This window comes from Olea europaea, unplaced genomic scaffold, assembly GCF_002742605.1.
Source record: "Olea europaea var. sylvestris unplaced genomic scaffold, O_europaea_v1 scaffold722, whole genome shotgun sequence".
Lineage (NCBI taxonomy): Eukaryota > Viridiplantae > Streptophyta > Magnoliopsida > Lamiales > Oleaceae > Olea > Olea europaea.
The window spans coordinates 38746-57765 of NW_019265623.1; the positions used below are offsets into that span (position 1 = coordinate 38746).

The window sequence follows — 19020 nt, forward strand, 5'->3', positions numbered from 1 at the left end:
ATCGGGTATGACAGGATATGCAAAGCAAAAAAAAAGTTGCCTAATTAGCACCGATACTACCCAACCAAATCGATGCTATCCAATTCTCCTGAGTAAACATACTATAGTCATATATTAAAAGTATTGGGAGTAGACTGTATGGTTATTTTTAACCAAAAATATATTTAACCAGCAACAACTATCAATGCCAGGGAAACTGGAAAATGGGATTATAAACAAGGATTGCAGTTGAATTTAATGAAATGAATCGAACCACCCCTTTCTTTCCCTTCTATCTAAAAAAAACCCCCCCCCCCCCCCCCCCCCCCCCCCTCTTTCCTTTCTATCTTACATTTCATGCAAATAGTTCTATGTTACAAATCAAAATTATGGTGATGTGAAACTAAAGTTACTTCTACACTAATTAGAAAGGAAAGTGCACCGGCTTAAAGCAATGAAATGAATTGCAGGCGCTTTTGCATCTCCCTGCAGGACTCTTCTCAATATAAATCAATAACGACCCAGGACCTTGGAAGACGAGCCATGCTATCACCAGGAGACAATTATGCGGTGGAATCTGATTGACTGAAAAAAATTTCAGCAGCCAGGTGCCATGGCATAATCAACAATGCTTGTTGGGTTCATTGTGTGCTAAATTAACAACAATGATCAGTAAGGGATGACATACGGCAGAGCATAAACATCAGCTGGTTCTATATACATTGCTTCAGACCATACAATCAAGTCTTCCCTGACCTCCCAAAACCCCACCTCGGGCTTATTCGATGGAGGATCTTTCTTGTAAAACCACCACTCCTGTTCATCAGTTTGCAACTCCTTCATCTTGGGTACTCTGAGAATCTCACTAAAATACTTGGAATCTGGATGGAAGGCCTCCTTGAAGCTTCAGCAATTAGATTCTCCATCTTGGGTATCCCAAGGATTTCATTCGGAAACTTGGAATCTGGATGGACAGATTTTTTTGATGTTTCAGCAACTTGATTAATAGTCATAGTAGCAATTGAAGGCTTAGGTTTAGATGGATACAGTTTCCCGGCTTCGGAAGTACCAGTCACCCTCCGATCCTCATTATCCAAGTGAATATTAAAAGGAGACAACTTTTTATATGAAGCAGATACATTGGGATTTTGGCAAGCTTCAATTTTCTTTCATTCTCTGTCAACTGGTGAGGAGTGAGCCTCTGCAATTTATTTGGCCTGACTTCGGTCTCTGTAAAATAAGCAACACTAATCAGCCTATAGAGAAGTGTTAACTGCAGTTGAACATGCTTATGCAAATTCACCACGATATCAAATTCTAACAGAGTCCGATGAAGTCACAAGAGACCTGACGAAAGCATCCTAAAGATGCATAAAATGTAAGGCAGTGCCTTATAAGCTTTCCTGATTCACATAGCCACAATAGAAACTAAAACACGAGCTTTTGAAATAGTTGAAATTTTGTTATAATGTTCTGTTGTATCAGCGGACTCACCATGAAGAAAACCATTGGTACTCACATCTTTTATTCTCCTGATATTTCCCTCGTCGACAGTATTTCTGCTAATGTCCATCAATAGACATGTACTTGCATTGCTATCCTTGTGTTCCTCCATTGGTCTGGGCATTGCTTCAATTTTACTTTTGGCCGTTCCAGCATTGTTCTGGACCATAGTCTTTGCACTAAACTCTTCCCTGAATCTTTGCATGTCAATTTTTCTACTGTTAACTCTCTGATCCTTGTTCTTTCCCTTGTCATCCGCCAATACTTCTGAAGAACCCTTGGTACCAGCTCTTGCAGCTTCCTTTTGATCAATTTTGCCCAAACCAGATATTCTGCTTATCAACTGGCTCTCTGCGCCCTTCTCATCATCTCTGATTCTCCTGTCCAGCTCCTGCACAAATTTTGACATCTCAGTTCCCTGAAGAAGAAGGCTACTTTGAATAAGCTTCCCTCCATTTTGATCCAGAAAAAGTGTAGCATGTTTCGCCTCATCTGTGAAACTGCTTTTAACTTTGCTGTGTCCTTTCGAATGAAGCATATCCTCACTACTTTCCTCAAGCTTCTCAGCAACATTTGACTCATCAGAGATGCTGTTCTTCTCTTTGTCTTTTTCCCTGTTCTTCTCCTTCTTCTTGACCCTGTGTTTTTCCTTCTTGTCCTTGTGTTTTTCTTTTTGATCTTTCTTTTCCCCGTGTTTTTTATCACTTCTTTCTTTTCCCCTTTTCCCCTTACCTTCTCTTCTTTCCTTGTCCTTCTTCTCCTTTTTTTGCTTCTTCTCTTTATGATTTTCCTAAGACCACGAGAATTATCAGCACATTCTACTCAAACTATAAATTAAAATTTACTGAATGAAATAGCAGCATTTGAACCATGACTGAAGTAGAACATGACTTTAGAAGACGAAATATTATAAATCATAGTTGAAGATGAATACCCTTGAAGAAAAATAATCTTGTATAGGAATTTCAATTAAATAGAGAACTGAGTAAATCAATAAAAATCTAATGGATACACCATAAATCACTACACAAGTAAATTTCTAAGCAAGCATGATTGCAAACTGCTTGGAAGAATCGTGGGACAATGAAGAAAAGATGCATCAGTATACGTAATCATCTGTCAAAAGAATTCTTATTTTCTCTTGCTTTTTCCTTATCTCCCTCACCTTTATGTGTTATACAAGGTAACACTACCATCTCCCTCACAGCATGTGTACGCTGAAGTATTCATATTAATGCAAGCATATTAGCGAAAATCAGAAAACTAGAAACCGATACAGACATGTGTATAGACAAATGTGATTCTATGCTCGAATTATGTAATACAAAAACTATAGTTAGCTTAGCTGCATGAGGGCATTTCATTTATGAGTTAACTTCTCAGGAATGCATTTTCATGAAATGCTAAATAACCACAAATCAGTTTCAATTCCACAATGGAAAGAGGACCGCCTCATCCTCCATAAGTAAGCAGGAAGATATATCAACAAGCTTCCAAGCACACAAGCAAGATAAATTGAACTGGAGTTCCATGCAAAAGAGAGAGCAATAAATGGTCATGGCACCTTACACAATTTAGTATTCATATAACATATCTTAGAAGTTCTTTTTGTCCCTATAGAGTTACTTTTGTTTTAGCCAACCCCAAATATACTGGGAATTAGGCTTAGTTTGATGTTAGTTTGTTGTTTAGAGTTACTTTTGTTTTCAACGACCCTCCTGATTTGAAATGGTTTCCAAACTTTCTTCTGATTTATTTTTTTTAAAACTTAATTGTGTTAGGTCTTTCTTCCTTAATTTCATAATGGCTGGCGGTAAGCGGGAAAGTATGACTGAATCGACAAATGTTTCATACAAATGATCTGTCGCACCCATAGAATAACATCTAAATATGCATCGAAGGATGCAACTCATTGCTAAATGCAGCAACAAAAGAGAACTTCTTTCAACGGCAATACCCCAGTAGGAAGCTCAGACGCAGGAAGTAGATTTCTTAAGTAGAAATGGATTCCTTTAATCTAATATATGCAGCGAAACATTTGTTTTGAGGCTTTGACGTATTAATTCTGTGAAAATCGTTTTTAGCACATTTCATTGAGCTGATCTGACTTTCTATTCAGGAACTCTTGAAAGGGGATAAAGTAAAGGTCATGCTCTTGATAAATGTTTTTTCTGTAATCTGCTTTATCTTTTGTATTTTTAGAAGTTATATCTAGCCTTAGTCTCATAAAGCAGAAAGGAGAAAGAGAAATGGTTTTCCCAACTAACTAATTTCAATAGAATTCCAATTATACAAAATATCCCTGCATAATGATGATCTTGGCAGATCAAGAAAAATGAAAAATGATTAGTTATTTTTTCTGACACATTACATGGACTGGCTTAAACCTGAACAGACAGTATGCCCAATCCTCCTAATTCCCCATACGCTACATAGTTTTGAATGATCACACTTAAATTATGAGAAGAATATCCAGGACCAATGAACAAACATCTATATTAATTTTAAATGGAACATATGGACGGTGTATTGCCCTATTAAGAATACAACAAATGGTGTATTGAGTTTGACATGCTTTTATTTCTCATCACAAGTTTTCTGATTTTTGCACTCGCGTAAATGCTTAAGATTCTTACCAACTTAAGCTCCTCATCACTCATTTTATAGTGACCAATTTTTCGATAATTACCTCATCTGTCAGTGGAATTTGATTTGAAATTCAAACCCAAAGAATTCTCAATCACTGGAAGCATACAGCGGCATCAAATGCAGTGTTTCCAATAGTCCCATAGCCAATTTTGTAGGCTCATCTCGTCATGCAAGAAAGGAAGCAGAGTACAGAGTATGTAGATAGATCAGTGATGAATAGTAGTAGAAATTATTAAGTCAAGAGTCGGATAACCTCAGAAACACTCCAGAACAATCAATGATTAGAAAAGCAAATTTCAATACGAACTTATGAAAAGAAAATTTCTTATAACAGTTTTCTTGATCATTGAAATGCTAAAATTCCAGTATGGCATTAGTTATCAATCTCCCCAACCTACGTAGTGATTTTGCATTGAGCTACAGAGGAAATTAGGTTGATAAATGTGTTGTATATAGATTCATTAGGTGATTGTGTACGAAATTCATGCTGTTTCAGTCTTCATATACATTATTATAAAGGCAGTCACTGTAAAGACTCCTCCTTCCATGCAGATTGTACATAATTAGAATTATATTCAGTATTCACAAACACACAACCTTCATGCTGAATCATGGTGCTAGAGGATGCCTCTACCAAGAAATGTAAATGGCAGACTGACTGCTCCATGTAGCCATCACAGAAACAGCAGCAAGCTTCTGCATAAAGTTCTAATGCAATGATGGATCTTTCAATCTTTCATAGAGAACTCTACTATTTTCCGAATTACTCAAATGTTATAGATTTGGCACCTAATCATTTAATTGAGAAATTTGAGAACAACGATAAATCTAACTGGGAATTCACATGATTACTTTTCAAGTTCCAATATCTATACTACACTAGATTTAAGTACACAGTGTCAGTTCTTTGGCAGCAAATGTCGGAAATAAGGCTTACTTTTTTTTCCTTGATGTTGTTTGGACATGAATTTTTCTAATTATTCATATTGGCCCTAAAGGTCTAAATAGGAGTTCACGTTTTAGGAGATAACTGACATTTCATTAGTGATCAACTAAAGATAATTTATATGTCATCATTTCCCTGAAGTGTCAGGTGCAAAAGAGACTCTACACTTTTTATTTCTCTGAGTATTTCCTTAAATTTGCATCACTTGTTTCTTAGATGCTTCAAGCAATACTAGATCATGCTAAATTACTTCTTACTCACCTAGTCCATCGAGTGCTCTCTATGCTCATGGTCTAACAAGAAACGTATTGCTCTAAGAACCATTATCTCAACTGTTCTTTGTTTAGTAGTTCACGGCACCAATAACAGTAGTTCCAACCCTTGATTTACTTGGCCCCTATTTGGTAGGCTAACTCAAAGTCAATAATTAATTTTAACCACAACTTTTCAACCACATTTTATCAACTTTTATCAAAATATCGTAAAAATCTAATTTTAATCCCCACCAACAGGAGCCAAGTCCATCTTAATTTTAGAAAACCCTACATGCCCAGGACCCTTCTGAACCCAACTCTGTGTTCCTCTTTTTTCATACACACCCAACCCATCAAAACATGTATGTATATATAATTGATATCACCACTGACCGCATTAGAACAGTTCTATATCAGATCAACATTCAGGCCAGCACTAAGGTAGGACTCACGCACTGTAAGTCACGAAAACACATTAGAATTTAACATATAACACAGACATTCAACAAATATAAATTCACCGACTTCCTCTTATTGTATACTTCCCCTCATTCCATAAAGCAGGTAGCAGAAAAACATATGTGAAATTAATTGCAATAAGATCGGAATAGATAATATACTAATTATGTACCATGCTAATAGAGCAAAGATACAACAAACTGAAGGTTCATAAATTCTGACTCAGGGAGATATATCACACGTCACCAATAAAAATACTGAAGTACTTCATTGACATATTGGTTTAACTAAGAAACAAGACCGAAGTTGGTGAACTGGTAGTGCCATTCCAACAAATTTCATTCACAATGTTAAACAACTGGCTGGTGCCTTCATTGTAATCAAAGCATCGAAAAATAGCATGAAAGTGTTGCCTATTGGAGTGCTGAACATACTAAAAATTGGAGAATGAGCTATACTATCTATGAACTTGGGGAACTACGATGCGAGGATGGTAAAGTCAAAAGGGCTCAACTTAAATGCTGGCACAGCAAAACTAAAACTACAGAATTCCATCCATTGGTTACATCCACCATCTCCAGGAAAGGAAATGACAAACGCGAAATTTAAAGAGTGACAGACAAGATAACAGCAGAGAGGAAAAAATAAACATACCTCTTTCCATGCATCCAAGTCTTCAGGCCTATGCTCTCTTTCATATCCTAGTGGGGGAAATGGAAAGCAGCGAGACATTGTACACTATCCCAGTACAAGAAAAGTAATAACAGTCACGAAAACAGAGTGCTTGGACTGTTTCCACACGGTAGGGGTGATCCAGTATGCAAACGGACAGGCAACAATATTTCTGTCCATGCACCATGACGCTGCATTGAATTTACAGCTTCGCTACACCCTGTGAACTCCTGTCCACTAGCCCAGAAGCCAAATCAGGTCCTCGCTTCTGAGCGCACACGAAAATCGAAACTTTAATTCCAGCCTCGAGCCAAATACACCAATTCTTGTCTCCAAAATACAATAGCAGATTCGAAATAAGAACTTGTCAAACTCAACCCCAATTCAAGTTGCAATTTTTGTAGAAATTAAATGAGCGTTGGATTAGATCCGGATACAGACTTGTGGAATTCAGAGCTGTTGAAGCCAAGCTTCGAGAGAAATAAGTTAATCCACAAGGTTTTGGAGAAAGGAAAAGATTTCTTTGATAGATGCTTTTGTGTTTGGTCTATTTAGCCGATGATACTTGATGGTCATCACTCTCACCTCCTCTGCCATGTGGTCAAAATTTATGGCACAAGTCATTCCCAACTCAAACAAACAGCGTGAAAATATCGAAACTCATAACTTATTATCACCTTAATCCCTAAAATGTCCTTTCTCCACCGGCTATAAAATCTAATCAAATGAGCAGTCCTCTTCCATGCCCTTAAAACAGCTACTTTACACCAATCACTGTTCTCGGATTGCTAGGTGATTCATGAGCTCAATTCCTAGGAGGATCAAATCCATCTCCCACTAATTCTGTCATCTACAGAGAGCAGTTCATCCTGGAAAGCTCGGAAATTCCAATTGGATCCTTCAAGTTCCAGAAATTCGCGATCAATCCTATTTCTGTTGGAAAATTCACGCCTCCGAAGTCTGATCAGCCTCGAGAACCCTGGAAAACCTCAACCGTAAGTATACCAACCTCTCTGTAACCAAAAAAACCCTTCAGGAAAAAAAAAGGGAGTACAGAAGGAAAGGAATATCCGATTCAATTTGCGAAAGTGGTTTTCTGACGGAATGTAAACCGAATATTTAACACTTTTCATCAAAACCAATGACAGAAAGAACGCAAATGCTTTGACAGGAATCGAATCTCCAAATTATAACAAATTTTTGAAAAATCAAAATTCGATCTTACTCCGACACAGCTAAGTCACATTCAATTCGTCTTTACATTTAGTAAATTAGTTTGGCATTTTTTTTTGGAGAAACATTTTTTTAATAGTAACAACAGTTACTTCAAAAACAAAAAACAATTACAATTAACAATCAAATCCTCAAATTATTCTTCTCCCAGCATACATACGTGTAATATATGTGAGTCAAGGTATATCTTCTAATTCTTTCGCTTTCAATTTAGTGCTTGTGAAGGTGGGGTAAAAATGTTTGGGAATGGAAAATGTGGATAAAGGGAAAGGAATTGAAAAATGGAGACCGTGCGTATATGATAAGGCCAGAATTGATGTCCGTTTAACGAAATTCTTTTGAGCCCAGACCCGAGATGGATTTTCCACGGCATGCTTGGTTGCAGTTGAAGAGAATCGAAATGAACCATGAATCGAGGTCTTCCAACAACATAAATAAGGCAAACCAGTCAATAAGTTTACTATCACTTGGACTTGGATCGTTGATCGATAACATTGCTCAAATATTATCACGATCAATTGGTTCTAATTCGATATAATTTATTTCTATTGTTATCTTTTAGTTGGAACCAAGAATTAAATCGTAATTGTCTAGCTCTCGATCTTCAGACACAAAATTAGTTAAAAATTAAAAAGAAAACATATTCATTCCAATCCAGTTCGGGTGGTCCACGAAAAAAATGCATCTAGTCTACTTTCATGCAAGTTTTATTTTATTTTATTTTAATTTTTTTTTCATTTTTTGGAAGAATGTTTGGTAATTGATATTGTTTGGATTGGAAATCTCAAAAAGGTTGCGTCATAACAAAGTAAAAGATGTATAAATTACTACTGAAAAGAGGCAAACATAACGCATTTTCATTTCTTGCAAAACAACTGAAAACTGAGAACAATTACTCCATGGCAACAACTTCATTGTCGTCTCACAGTAAAATTGCAAAACTTCATTTTTTGGAAGAATGTTTGGTAATTGATATTGTTTGGATTGGAAATCTCAAAAAGGTTGCGTTATAACAAAGTAAAAGATGTATAAATTACTACTGAAAAGAGGCAAACATAACGCATTTTCATTTCTTGCAAAACAACTGAAAACTGAGAACAATTACTCCATGGCAACAACTTCATTGTCGTCTCACAGTAAAATTGCAAAACTTATTTCCAACACCTTAGTCTTCAAAAGAGACCATTTCTTCCACCAAAAACAAAAAACTCACAGCTACAAAACCTAATACAATAATGAAAAACAATGACCACATTCTTCATGTATATGGTTGGTTTATAACTCTACTTCCCTCAGTACCTGTAATGTGGAGGCTTGTAAGGACCCTCAATTGGTACACTAATGTAGTCAGCCTGATCCTTGGAAAGCTTAGTGAGCTTAGCACCAAGTTTTCCAAGGTGAAGTGCGGCAACCTTCTCATCAAGGTGCTTGGGCAAGACATAAACCTCCTTCTTGTACTTCCCGGTGCTCTTTTCCTTCCACAGCTCAAGTTGGGCAATAACTTGATTGGTGAAAGAGCATGACATGACAAAGCTAGGGTGTCCTGTGGCACAACCTAAGTTCATTAGACGACCCTCGGCCAAGACGATGATGCCTGTTTTTGTTTCTGGGAAAACCCATCTGTCCGTTTGAGGCTTAATGGTGATTCTCTTGACCCCAGGGTAGGTCTCAAGACCCTGCATGTCGATTTCATTGTCAAAGTGACCAATGTTGCAAACGATGGCGTTGTTCTTCATCTTTTTCATGTGATCAACCATGATGATGTCCTTGTTACCGGTGGTGGTGACAAAGATATCGGCTTCAGAGACTACGTCCTCGAGGGTTAGAACTTGGAGTCCTTCCATGAGGGCCTGAAGAGCACAGATTGGATCAATCTCTGTCACGATCACACGAGCACCAGCTTGCTTCAAGGCAGCAGCACAGCCCTTGCCAACATCACCATAACCACATACAACGGCAACCTTTCCAGCAATCATCACATCAGTGGCTCTCATTAGCCCATCAGGGAGTGAGTGGCGGCATCCGTACAAGTTATCAAACTGGTCAAAGCACAATCAAACAGAGCTGTCAGTGTACGGCGAACAAAATAAATATAGTAATTTGAGACAATAAAACCAGGTGAGCTCTACAGCATTGTATTATTCTACAAACACAGCACGAAAGTATTGAGCAGGATCAACTAGTAACTTTCCATATCTTATGAGTTGAATTTAATCCAATATATAGGACCCAAATTCTTATAACAGAAGAGATTACACAGGTATAAGCATTAAGCCACAGTAAGCTGTCAAACAAGGTGAGACGTGAGCTTTCTATTTGTTTCTGAATCACCATCAGGTGCTTATTTGATTCAAGAAAGCCAAGATACAGCAAATTCATATATTTTCTAAATTTCTTACTGAACAAGCAATAAACAACCACCTCTCTGGAAAATAAGCAATTCCAACTTTTATTCTTAATATAGCTCACATTTATGTAATACAAGCGCAGATAGAAATACTACTTGAATCAGAAATTATAGGTCTGATCCTAGTAAAAACGAACACTTCAGATCTGATAAAAAATTTTAACTAAATTAAGCAAGATCTTTTTCGATTTCGTTTAATTCAAATGTAGTCATGCAAAACTAAAGGTGAGATCTAACACAAATGGAAGTTGCAGATATAAAATTTAGATCCTGTACCTTGCTCTTGGTGACAGAGTCATTGACATTGATAGCAGGGAACAACAGTGTTCCATTAGCCTGCATCTGGTACAGCCTCTTCACACCAGTGGTGGTCTCCTCAGACACACCAACAAGTCTCTCCTTCATTCTGGTGTACTTCTTCGGATCCGTCTTCAATCCATCTCTAATGATTGTCAACACAATCTGAAACTCCGAATTGTCAGTTGAACTCGGATCGGGAACCTTCCCACTTTTCTCGAACTCCTCCTCGGCCTTGACGCCTTCGTGAATGAGAAGAGTAGCATCGCCACCATCATCCACAATCAAATCGGGTCCCCCACCAGGTCCCCAATCGAGAGCCCGCTCAGTACACCACCAGTACTCCTGGAGTGTTTCACCCTTCCAGGCGAACACCGCCGCGCTATCCCGAGCAATGGCCGCTGCAGCGTGGTCCTGTGTGGAAAAGATGTTGCAAGAGCACCATCTCACCTCAGCGCCCAAAGCAGTCAAGGTCTCAATCAGTACAGCGGTTTGGATGGTCATGTGAAGGCTGCCGGTGATTCTGGCGCCTTTGAAGGGCTGGGAGGGGCCGAATTCAGTACGGCAGGACATTAGCCCGGGCATTTCGACTTCGGCCAGCTCGATTTCAAGGCGGCCGAAGTCAGCCTGGGACATGTCCTTGACCTTGTACTCGCGGCCGGAGGTGGTTTTCTCCACTAGAAGAGCCATTTTGTGTAATTGGATCTGAGATTTGGGATATTTTGGTAGTGTGGCAGCGAAATTGGAGGTAGAACGAGGGTATAAATAGACGGTTGAGATTTAGAGGGTTTGGTGGATCTGAGATTTGGTAAAAAGGCAACTATTACCTGGGAAAGAAAGAAGCAAGGATGTCATTTAATGGAAATATCCTTTTATGGAAAATGACTTTTTCGTCCAAGTTTCAATTTTTGGAGTGTTTGATTCTCTTTTCCTATAAGAAAATAAAAAAATTTCAACCTTTGAAAATATAATTAATTTTCCTCTCTTTCGGAAAAAAATATTTACTCTGGAGACTAAGAATTTTATTTTATTTTATTTTCCTCGAAACAACATGTCAATCAAGCGTACTTTAAGTGAATCTCAATACTTATAAGTACTTATAATCACACAATCAAGAATTTTGAGTTATCTTACAAATAATTAACATTAGTTTTAGGTAGAGACAGGCAAGAATTTTGAGTTTGGAGTTTGAGTTAATAGATGAGAAAGGTGCTTAAAAATAAGAAATGCCTAATTAATTAAAAGAAAATTAACAAATTTGATCCCTAATCTTTTAAAAATTTACAGGATATACTCTAACAATTAAAAACAGAACTAGACATCTCAGCACTTGAGGAAATAAACATGATAGATCCCTAATGATAGAGAAAAAAAGAACTTTACTACTTGCACATCAAACAATTTAAAATTTTAAAGGAGCCCAAACAAACACTAAGGGTCTGTTTGATAGCGTCTTATTTCATGAAAAATGTTACAATCGAGGAATTCGTTTTCTACCTTGACTTTTAATACGAAAGTATAAATAGAGTTCAAATTTTAAGGTGCAAACATTTAAAGCATGTTTTTTGTCAATTTTATGAAAATCGAATTTTTATAGTTTTGGTGGGTTTTTTTTCAACTTATATGAAATTGATTCTTCTTTTTCACCTTTGCTATCGAACGGATGCTAAGATTTTAAGTGACTACGAGGAAATTGCTCTCTCTCTCGCGGAATAGATTCTTTCCCAACATTTAAAACTGGAAGACAAATAGTAGTAATGGGTATAATTTCAGATCCAGATGCAGCCAAAATGCGTTGGACCGCGTGGATCCCACCCGGATCTCACATTTTTAATTCAATGGTGCTAAAAATAGCAAATTTCCGCTGTCGGTGCACACGAGCCACGAGCAAGGTCGGGTGAAGTAAAGGCTGAAAATCTGATTACCAAATCATGTGCACTTCAATTTATACGACAACAAAAGGGCCCCGCTTGATAGATCTTTGTCATTTGTAAATTTTTTGATTTTTGATTTGTCTAGATATGCTCAGTGTAATTATACATAATTTTTTTATCAATGAAATTTACATTTATCGATAAAAAAAAGTCCGCTTAAAGGCATACTAAAAATTGAACAATTTTGGAGATGGACTGATTCCTAAAATAAAAGGTCGAACCGAGCCCTTACAGTCTTTTGCGTGTATGTGGACCAATAGTATGGTGTGCTAATAACATTACAAATCCTCTACTTGGTTTAAAACTTATCAAATTAAAAGTTTGATAAGAGTGTCTCCAATGTTTCTATCTATGTGGCAATGTATAGAAAGACTTTTGATACTTGACATTCATATCTAATCAATAGACAATCGAGTTCAAAATTTATCTCTAGTTAGTATTATCTACGACTTTAAATTTATTTGATGAGAAAAAATAATTTATAGAATAGAGAAAAGAAAGAGTTTGAATTTTGCTGAATCATTTCGTTTGACAAAGCCTTTACATCAAAAAGGACATCGTGACATCAACTTAATATAGTCCCGTTTAAATTACGCTAGCGAAATTTTTTGTAAACATTATCTACATTTTGTATATGTGGTATTTTTTTTAAGCAGTCCATGTTGATACTTGATATGTTCTATTCGTACGAGCGTGACTTCCTATATTAATCAAGTAAGAGTGAGTTAGGCAGATTGCACACTTGTACGGCCATGTTAGACTACTCATGATAGTAGCTTTGACAAGATGCAACAATCGAGGCACTTCAACACTCGTATCAAATGATGATGAAGATATATTTAGGCGTTTGAGAGACATAATGGATGCGAATACAGGTTCCGAATTTGAATAGAGAATTCTGAATATTGTAATGATGAATTTGGTGCTCAAAGTTGCACTAGATTTGATAAGCACTTAATGTGAGCTTTTATATCAAAAAAAGAATATAGATAAAATATTCATTGAATGCTTGAAACGTGGCTCGTCCAAATGACACGTGAGTCAAGCTTAAAAGGTGCCAGTCCCAATCATCGTGGACCCGTGACCATCTTAAATGGACTGAGAAATAGCTGCCCTATGGCCGTCTTCAATGGACCTTGTGGTGGTCTTGTGGGAGCCAAGCTTTCAAGGTAGATCCGTGTTTATTTAGTTGCTTTTGTATTTATTTAGAGATAGGCAAATTTATCGATTTACATAGTTTTAACGGTCAAAATGGATGGAAGGACGAATTTTGCTATATTTTCAAAAGGTCGAGAACGTTTGATGCTAGGATAAGTTAGTAGCAATGTGCAAATATTAATAACTGAAAGTGCAAATTCCTCATCATTTTATTATGATAAGACATGTGTTTGACGTCTTTTTTTGGAACATTATCCCCCTCTGATGACACACAAAAAGTTCAGCTCAAGTCGAATAGCCCAAGGAATGAAACTCAATTAGAAGATCCCCAAAATCAAATAGCCCAAAGAACGATCCAATTAGGCAATACAGGATAAAGGCCCAAATAGGGAAGCCCGTGAACGCGGTAATACCATCACCCAAGGTCACAAGTCATCCAAAATTTGAGCGAATATATTGCCATGCAATCGCCCAGAACTGTGCCTCTATTCTCGCCCAAACCTTCGAGTCGCCCAAAATCTTAGCAAACAAAAGATGTTATGGTTACTCAAAGGTGCGGTTAATGAAGCGGTTATTAAGTAACCCTATCACGTTCCACGATTCCAAGAATTCAATTAAAGACGGTTGAATGACAAAAGGTAATGGCAGCAGTTAAAGAAGGCAATTCCATGACAAGTTGGCCACTACGAGGAAAGTGGGTAGTTGTAGAGCGATCAAGCAGTTTTTAAACGGTTGATCACGAGGAGATCATCCAGAGAGTATAAAAGGAAGAAAAGACATAGAGCAAAAGATCCCGAATCAAACACTCTCAAACAGAGAATATGTAATTTTAAATTTCTTAGTTTAGTTTAAACACTTCTTTTCAGTAACTCGTGTGCTTGCACCCCTTTGAGACATTCTATTTTTATTTTCCAATTGTAAAGTCATCACCAATAAAAACACCCCTTTTTGGGACTTTGTCTCAAGAGGTTTGTCCCTTGCACAATCGTCTGATCCCTTTTTAATTGTTAGCGACTAACCCACGCGAAACACCCTCTCAAAAAAATGAAAAATAAAAGCTGATTAAGCCCCCCAGGGCATAATCCACTGGTGCAAAGAACAAGAATGAGGTAGTCTCAGCTTTGCTGGTAGCTACAGTGTGAGGATTCGATTCCTGAGATATGGAATTAGACTCTTTGTGGGTATCAGTGTAAGGACAAGCTCTTGTTTCCTGGTCTGTTGGGGCACATTACGTGATTTACCTCCCTCACGATGCTCCAGGGACGGGGTGGTGGGGGCCCTCAAAGTTGGGGTTCAACCTTTTTTTTTTTTTTAAATGAAAAAATAAAAGCTGATTGAGTGGGGGGATAGTTTGGACAACTGGGTTTGGAGGTTAAAATGAAAATGTGGGCCATTGATTTTGGCTTTTTTTGGGTGATAAATTCCCCACCTTACATTTCATGGTTATTAGTGTTGGTTGGCATTGAGCCTTTCTCAACCCCAAAAATTAATTTAACAGATGAGGTTTTCTTTCACACATCGGGCCCTGGATGGGAGAAAACCTATATCTTCAGTGGACTGTTGGGTCAAGACATTTTGATAACTTAGGCTGTGATACCAGTGTTAGATGGTCTTTTACTTTCTCAATTTCAAAAGTTAGCTCAACAGACGAGACTTTCTTTCATGCTTATGAACTGACCATAAGCCCATTCTACAATCAATATGGGATAATCCTAACTAGATTTTTTGACCCAAATTATATTGAATTTTTCTGAAAAGATAATATTTCTTTCATTCCACGTGTTTTTATTGGAAACTATTGTTTCCTTTATTCCATGCATTTTTGTTACTATTTTCATCTTTGAAAATATTGTTAGGGTTTTCATATTTCCCTTATACATAGTTTTTCTTTATAAGCTAATTTATTATTGAAATACAGAATAAATGTCAAACGCAGTTATTGTATTTGTTCTCTATATTAGTCAATTGCATAAAATACTTCGTTCATTTGTCAATTAATTTTTACCTTTTATCTTGTTGTTTGTTTGTGATCATATACTTTATATCATGTCACATATATTATTTCGATACATTTTATTTTTCAACATTCAATTGTGTCAGCTAGCAACAGTGAATGAGGCTACTGTGTTGACCCTACTATTTTATTAGAAAGCACATATATTTTTCTTACCAAACATGTATAAAGCAGAGAATAATATTACCATCTATTTAATACAATCCCTATTAACAATTTATAAGTTATGATTTGTACTAAATGTATTTTTGGATGAGGCGTTCAATTCACTTCCTAATTGCTCTGAAGAGAGCGTGAGAAAGGCAAGACGACCCGAAGTGTGAACATTACGTGGCTTCTTACTTTGCCGTTTCTTAGTTGGTTTAAAATATGGAGTGAATTCAATAAAGTTTTATGTTGATTGTTGTTTTTTTTTTTAAAAGAAGAAAAAAGAATCATATTTAGATCAAGTGGTGTATTCCTGGGCCACAAGAACTGATCTCAGTTGGTTGTTGCGTGTTTGGTGAAATGTTGCCGAATTATTTTTTATTTCAAAAAATGACTTAATAGTCAAGTCCATTATGATAAATAATACAAAACTCGAAGTAAAACGTGGTTGTACGTGTTTTTCTTTTGTTTACCTTTAATAAATTTTATGAAATTATTGTTAATTTTTTATTAATCTAATTAAATCTAACCAAAAGTCATATTTGGGTGAACTGGTTGGATGATGTCCACGTCAGAGGTTGGTGTCTTCTGAGACGAATTTGCCCTCAACAACTCCCAAAGCAGAGAGTTTTGGAAAAGGGAAACGACAGCCATCTCTTTACCAACCCATTGACAAAGACATTTATAAATTTGTTATGTCAATGAAGATCAAGAGATGAACGAGGTTAAGAACAGGGAAAGTGTAGACAGATTAAATTGAGAGCATTCGGTTGGGTGTTTTCTTTTTCCTTTTCAAAATGTCCGTTCATATTTCGACGCATATCCCACTAGTACAAAATGTAGTGCTCAAAGTTGCACTACATTTGATGGGCACCTAGTGTGAGCTTTTATATCAAAAGAGAATATAGATAAGATATTCATTGAATGCTTGAAACGTGACTCGTCCAAATGACACACGGGTCAAGCTTAAAAGGTGTCATTCCCAATCGTTGTAGACCTGTGACCATCTTAAATGGACTGAAAAATAGCTGCCCTATGGCCGTCTTAAATGGACCTTGTGGTGGTCTTGTGGGAGCCAAGCTTTCAAGGTAGAGCCTTGTTTATTTAGTTGCTTTTGTATTTATTTAGAGATACGCAAATTAATCGATTTACATAGTTTTAACGGTCAAAATGGATGAAAGGACGAATTTTGCTATATTTTCAATAGGTCGAGAACGTTTGATGCTAGGATAAGTTAGTAGCAGTTTGCAAATATTAATAACCGAAAGTGCAAATTCCCCATCATTTTATTATGATCAGACGTGTTTGATGTCTTTTTTTGGAACATTATCCCCCCTCTCAAAAAATGAAAAATAAAAGCTGATTGAGTGGAGGGATAGTTTGGACAACTGGGTTTGAAGGCTAAAATGAAAATGTGGGCCATTGACTTTGCCTTTTTTTTTTTTTTGGGTGATAAATTCCCCACCTTACATTTCATGATTATTAGTGTTGGTTGGTTTTGAGCCTTTCTCAACCTCAAAAATTAATTTAACAGATGAGGTTTTTCTTCACATATCGGGTCTTGAATGAGAGCAAACTTGTATCTTCAGTGGACTGTTGGGTCAAGACATTTTGATAACTTGGGTTGTGATGTCAGTGTTAGATGGTCTTTAACTTTCTCGATTTCAAAATTTAGCTCAACAGACGAGACTTTCTTTCATGCTTATGAATTGACCATAAGCCCATTCTACAATCGTTATGGGATAACCCTAACTGGATTTTTTGACCCAAATTATATTGAATTTTTCTGAAAAGATATTATTTCTTTCATTCCACGCGTTTTTATTGGAAACTATTGTTTCCTTTATTCCATGCATTTTTGTTACTATTTTCATCTTTGAAAATATTGTTAGGGTTTTCATATGTCCCTTATTATACATAGTTAGTTTTTCTTTATAAGGTGATTTATTATTGAAATATAGAATAAATATCAAACTAAGTTATTGTATTTGTTCTCTATATTAGTCAATTGCATAAAATATTTCGTTCATTTGTCAATTAATTTTTAGCTTTTATCTTGTTATTTATTTGTGATCATATACTTTATATCATGTCACATATATTATCTCGATACATTTTATTTTTCAACATTCAATTGTGTCAGCTATCAACACATCGTGAATGAGGCTAATATGTTGACCCTACTATTTTATTAGAAAGCACATATATTTTTCTTACCAAACATTTATAAAACAGAGAATACAATATTTTTAGATTGTATTAAATAGATGGTAATATTTTGATGATTGTGTGTGTTTATAGTGCTATTAACCATTTATAAGTTATGATTTGTACGAAATGTATTTTTGGATGAGGTGTTCGAGTCACTTCCTAATTGCTCTGAAGAGAGCGTGAGAGAGGCGAGACGACCCGAAGTGTGAACCTTACGTGGCTTCTTACTTTGCCGTTTCTTAGTTGGTTTAAAATGTTGAGTGAATTCAATAAAATTTTGTGTTGATTGTCGGTTTTTTTTTTTTTTAATCATATTTAGATCAAGTGGTGTATTCATGGGCCACAAGAATAGATCTCAGTTGGTTGTTGCGTGTTTGGTGAAATGTTGCCAAATTATTTTTTATTTCAAAAAATGACTTAATAATCAAGTCCATTATGATAAATGATACAAAACTCGTAGTAAAACGTGGTTGTACGTGTTTTTCTTTTGTTTATACCTTATATAAATGAATTTTATGAAATTATTGTTAATTTTTTATTAATCTAATTAAATCTAACCGAAAGTCATATTTGGGTGAACTGAGGTTGGATGATGTCCACATCAGAGGTTGGTGTCTTCTGAGACAAATTTGCCCTCAACAACTCCCATAGCAGAGAGTTTTGGAAAAGGGAGAAGACAGCCATCTCTTTACCAACCCATTGACAAAGACATTTATAAATTTGTTATGTCAATGAATATCAATAAATGAATTAGGTTAGGGAAAGTGTAGACATATTAAATTGAGAGCATTTGGTTGGGTGTTTTCTTTTTCCTTTTCAAAATGTCTGTTCATGTTTCGACGCATATCCCCCTAGTTCAAAATGTAGTGCTCAAAGTTGCACTACATTTGATGGGCACCTAATGTGAGCTTTTATATCAAAAGAGAATATAGATAAGATATTCATTGAATGCTTGAAACATGACTCGTCCAAATGACACACGAGTCAAGCTTAAAAGGTGCCAGTCCCAATCGTCGTAGACCTGTGACCATCTTAAATGGACTGAAAAATGGCTGCCCTATGGCAGTTTTAAATGGACCTTGTGGTGGTCTTCTGGGAGCCAAGCTTTCAAGGTAGAGCCGTTTTTATTTAGTTGCTTTTGTATTTATTTAGAGGTA

At 36.4% G+C, this 19020-nt stretch overlaps 2 protein-coding genes across 3 annotated transcripts; both read right to left on the bottom strand.

Moving 5' to 3' along the window:
- Positions 1–826: 826 nt before the first annotated feature.
- LOC111390858 (glutamic acid-rich protein-like) lies at positions 827–8226 on the bottom strand. 2 transcript variants are annotated; one of them, XM_023015986.1, is made up of 3 exons: positions 6445–8223; positions 1474–2272; positions 827–1209 (listed from the first exon to the last, which is right to left on the bottom strand). In XM_023015986.1, the coding sequence occupies exons 1-3, from the start codon at positions 6520–6522 to the stop codon at positions 1052–1054; spliced, it is 1035 nt and encodes a 344-aa protein (XP_022871754.1). In that variant the 5' UTR covers positions 6523–8223; the 3' UTR covers positions 827–1051. The 2 variants fall into 2 exon arrangements, with proteins under 2 accessions (XP_022871754.1, XP_022871755.1); XM_023015987.1 differs by having other exon boundaries at positions 1050–1209; positions 1499–2272; positions 6445–8226.
- Positions 8227–8740: 514 nt separating this feature from the next.
- LOC111390837 (adenosylhomocysteinase-like) lies at positions 8741–11190 on the bottom strand. The gene is made up of 2 exons (XM_023015953.1): positions 10379–11190; positions 8741–9734 (listed from the first exon to the last, which is right to left on the bottom strand). Exons 1-2 carry the CDS (start codon positions 11087–11089, stop codon positions 8988–8990), a joined length of 1458 nt encoding a protein of 485 aa, XP_022871721.1. The 5' UTR covers positions 11090–11190; the 3' UTR covers positions 8741–8987.
- Between the last annotated feature and the right edge of the window lie 7830 nt (positions 11191–19020).

What these genes read in the sequence shown, in the direction of transcription:
- LOC111390858 (XM_023015986.1), bottom strand. Translation starts at nt 6,522, where the DNA reads ATGTCTCGCTGCTTTCCATTTCCCCCACTAGGATATGAAAGAGAGCAT. An exon ending in ACTTGGATGCATGGAAAGAG is followed by an intron (nt 2,273 to 6,444) that starts GTATGTTTATTT and finishes TCGTGGTCTTAG; the next exon opens with GAAAATCATAAAGAGAAGAA. An exon ending in TACCAATGGTTTTCTTCATG is followed by an intron (nt 1,210 to 1,473) that starts GTGAGTCCGCTG and finishes CTTATTTTACAG; the next exon opens with AGACCGAAGTCAGGCCAAAT.
- LOC111390837 (XM_023015953.1), bottom strand. Translation starts at nt 11,089, where the DNA reads ATGGCTCTTCTAGTGGAGAAAACCACCTCCGGCCGCGAGTACAAGGTC. An exon ending in ACTCTGTCACCAAGAGCAAG is followed by an intron (nt 9,735 to 10,378) that starts GTACAGGATCTA and finishes TGCTTTGACCAG; the next exon opens with TTTGATAACTTGTACGGATG.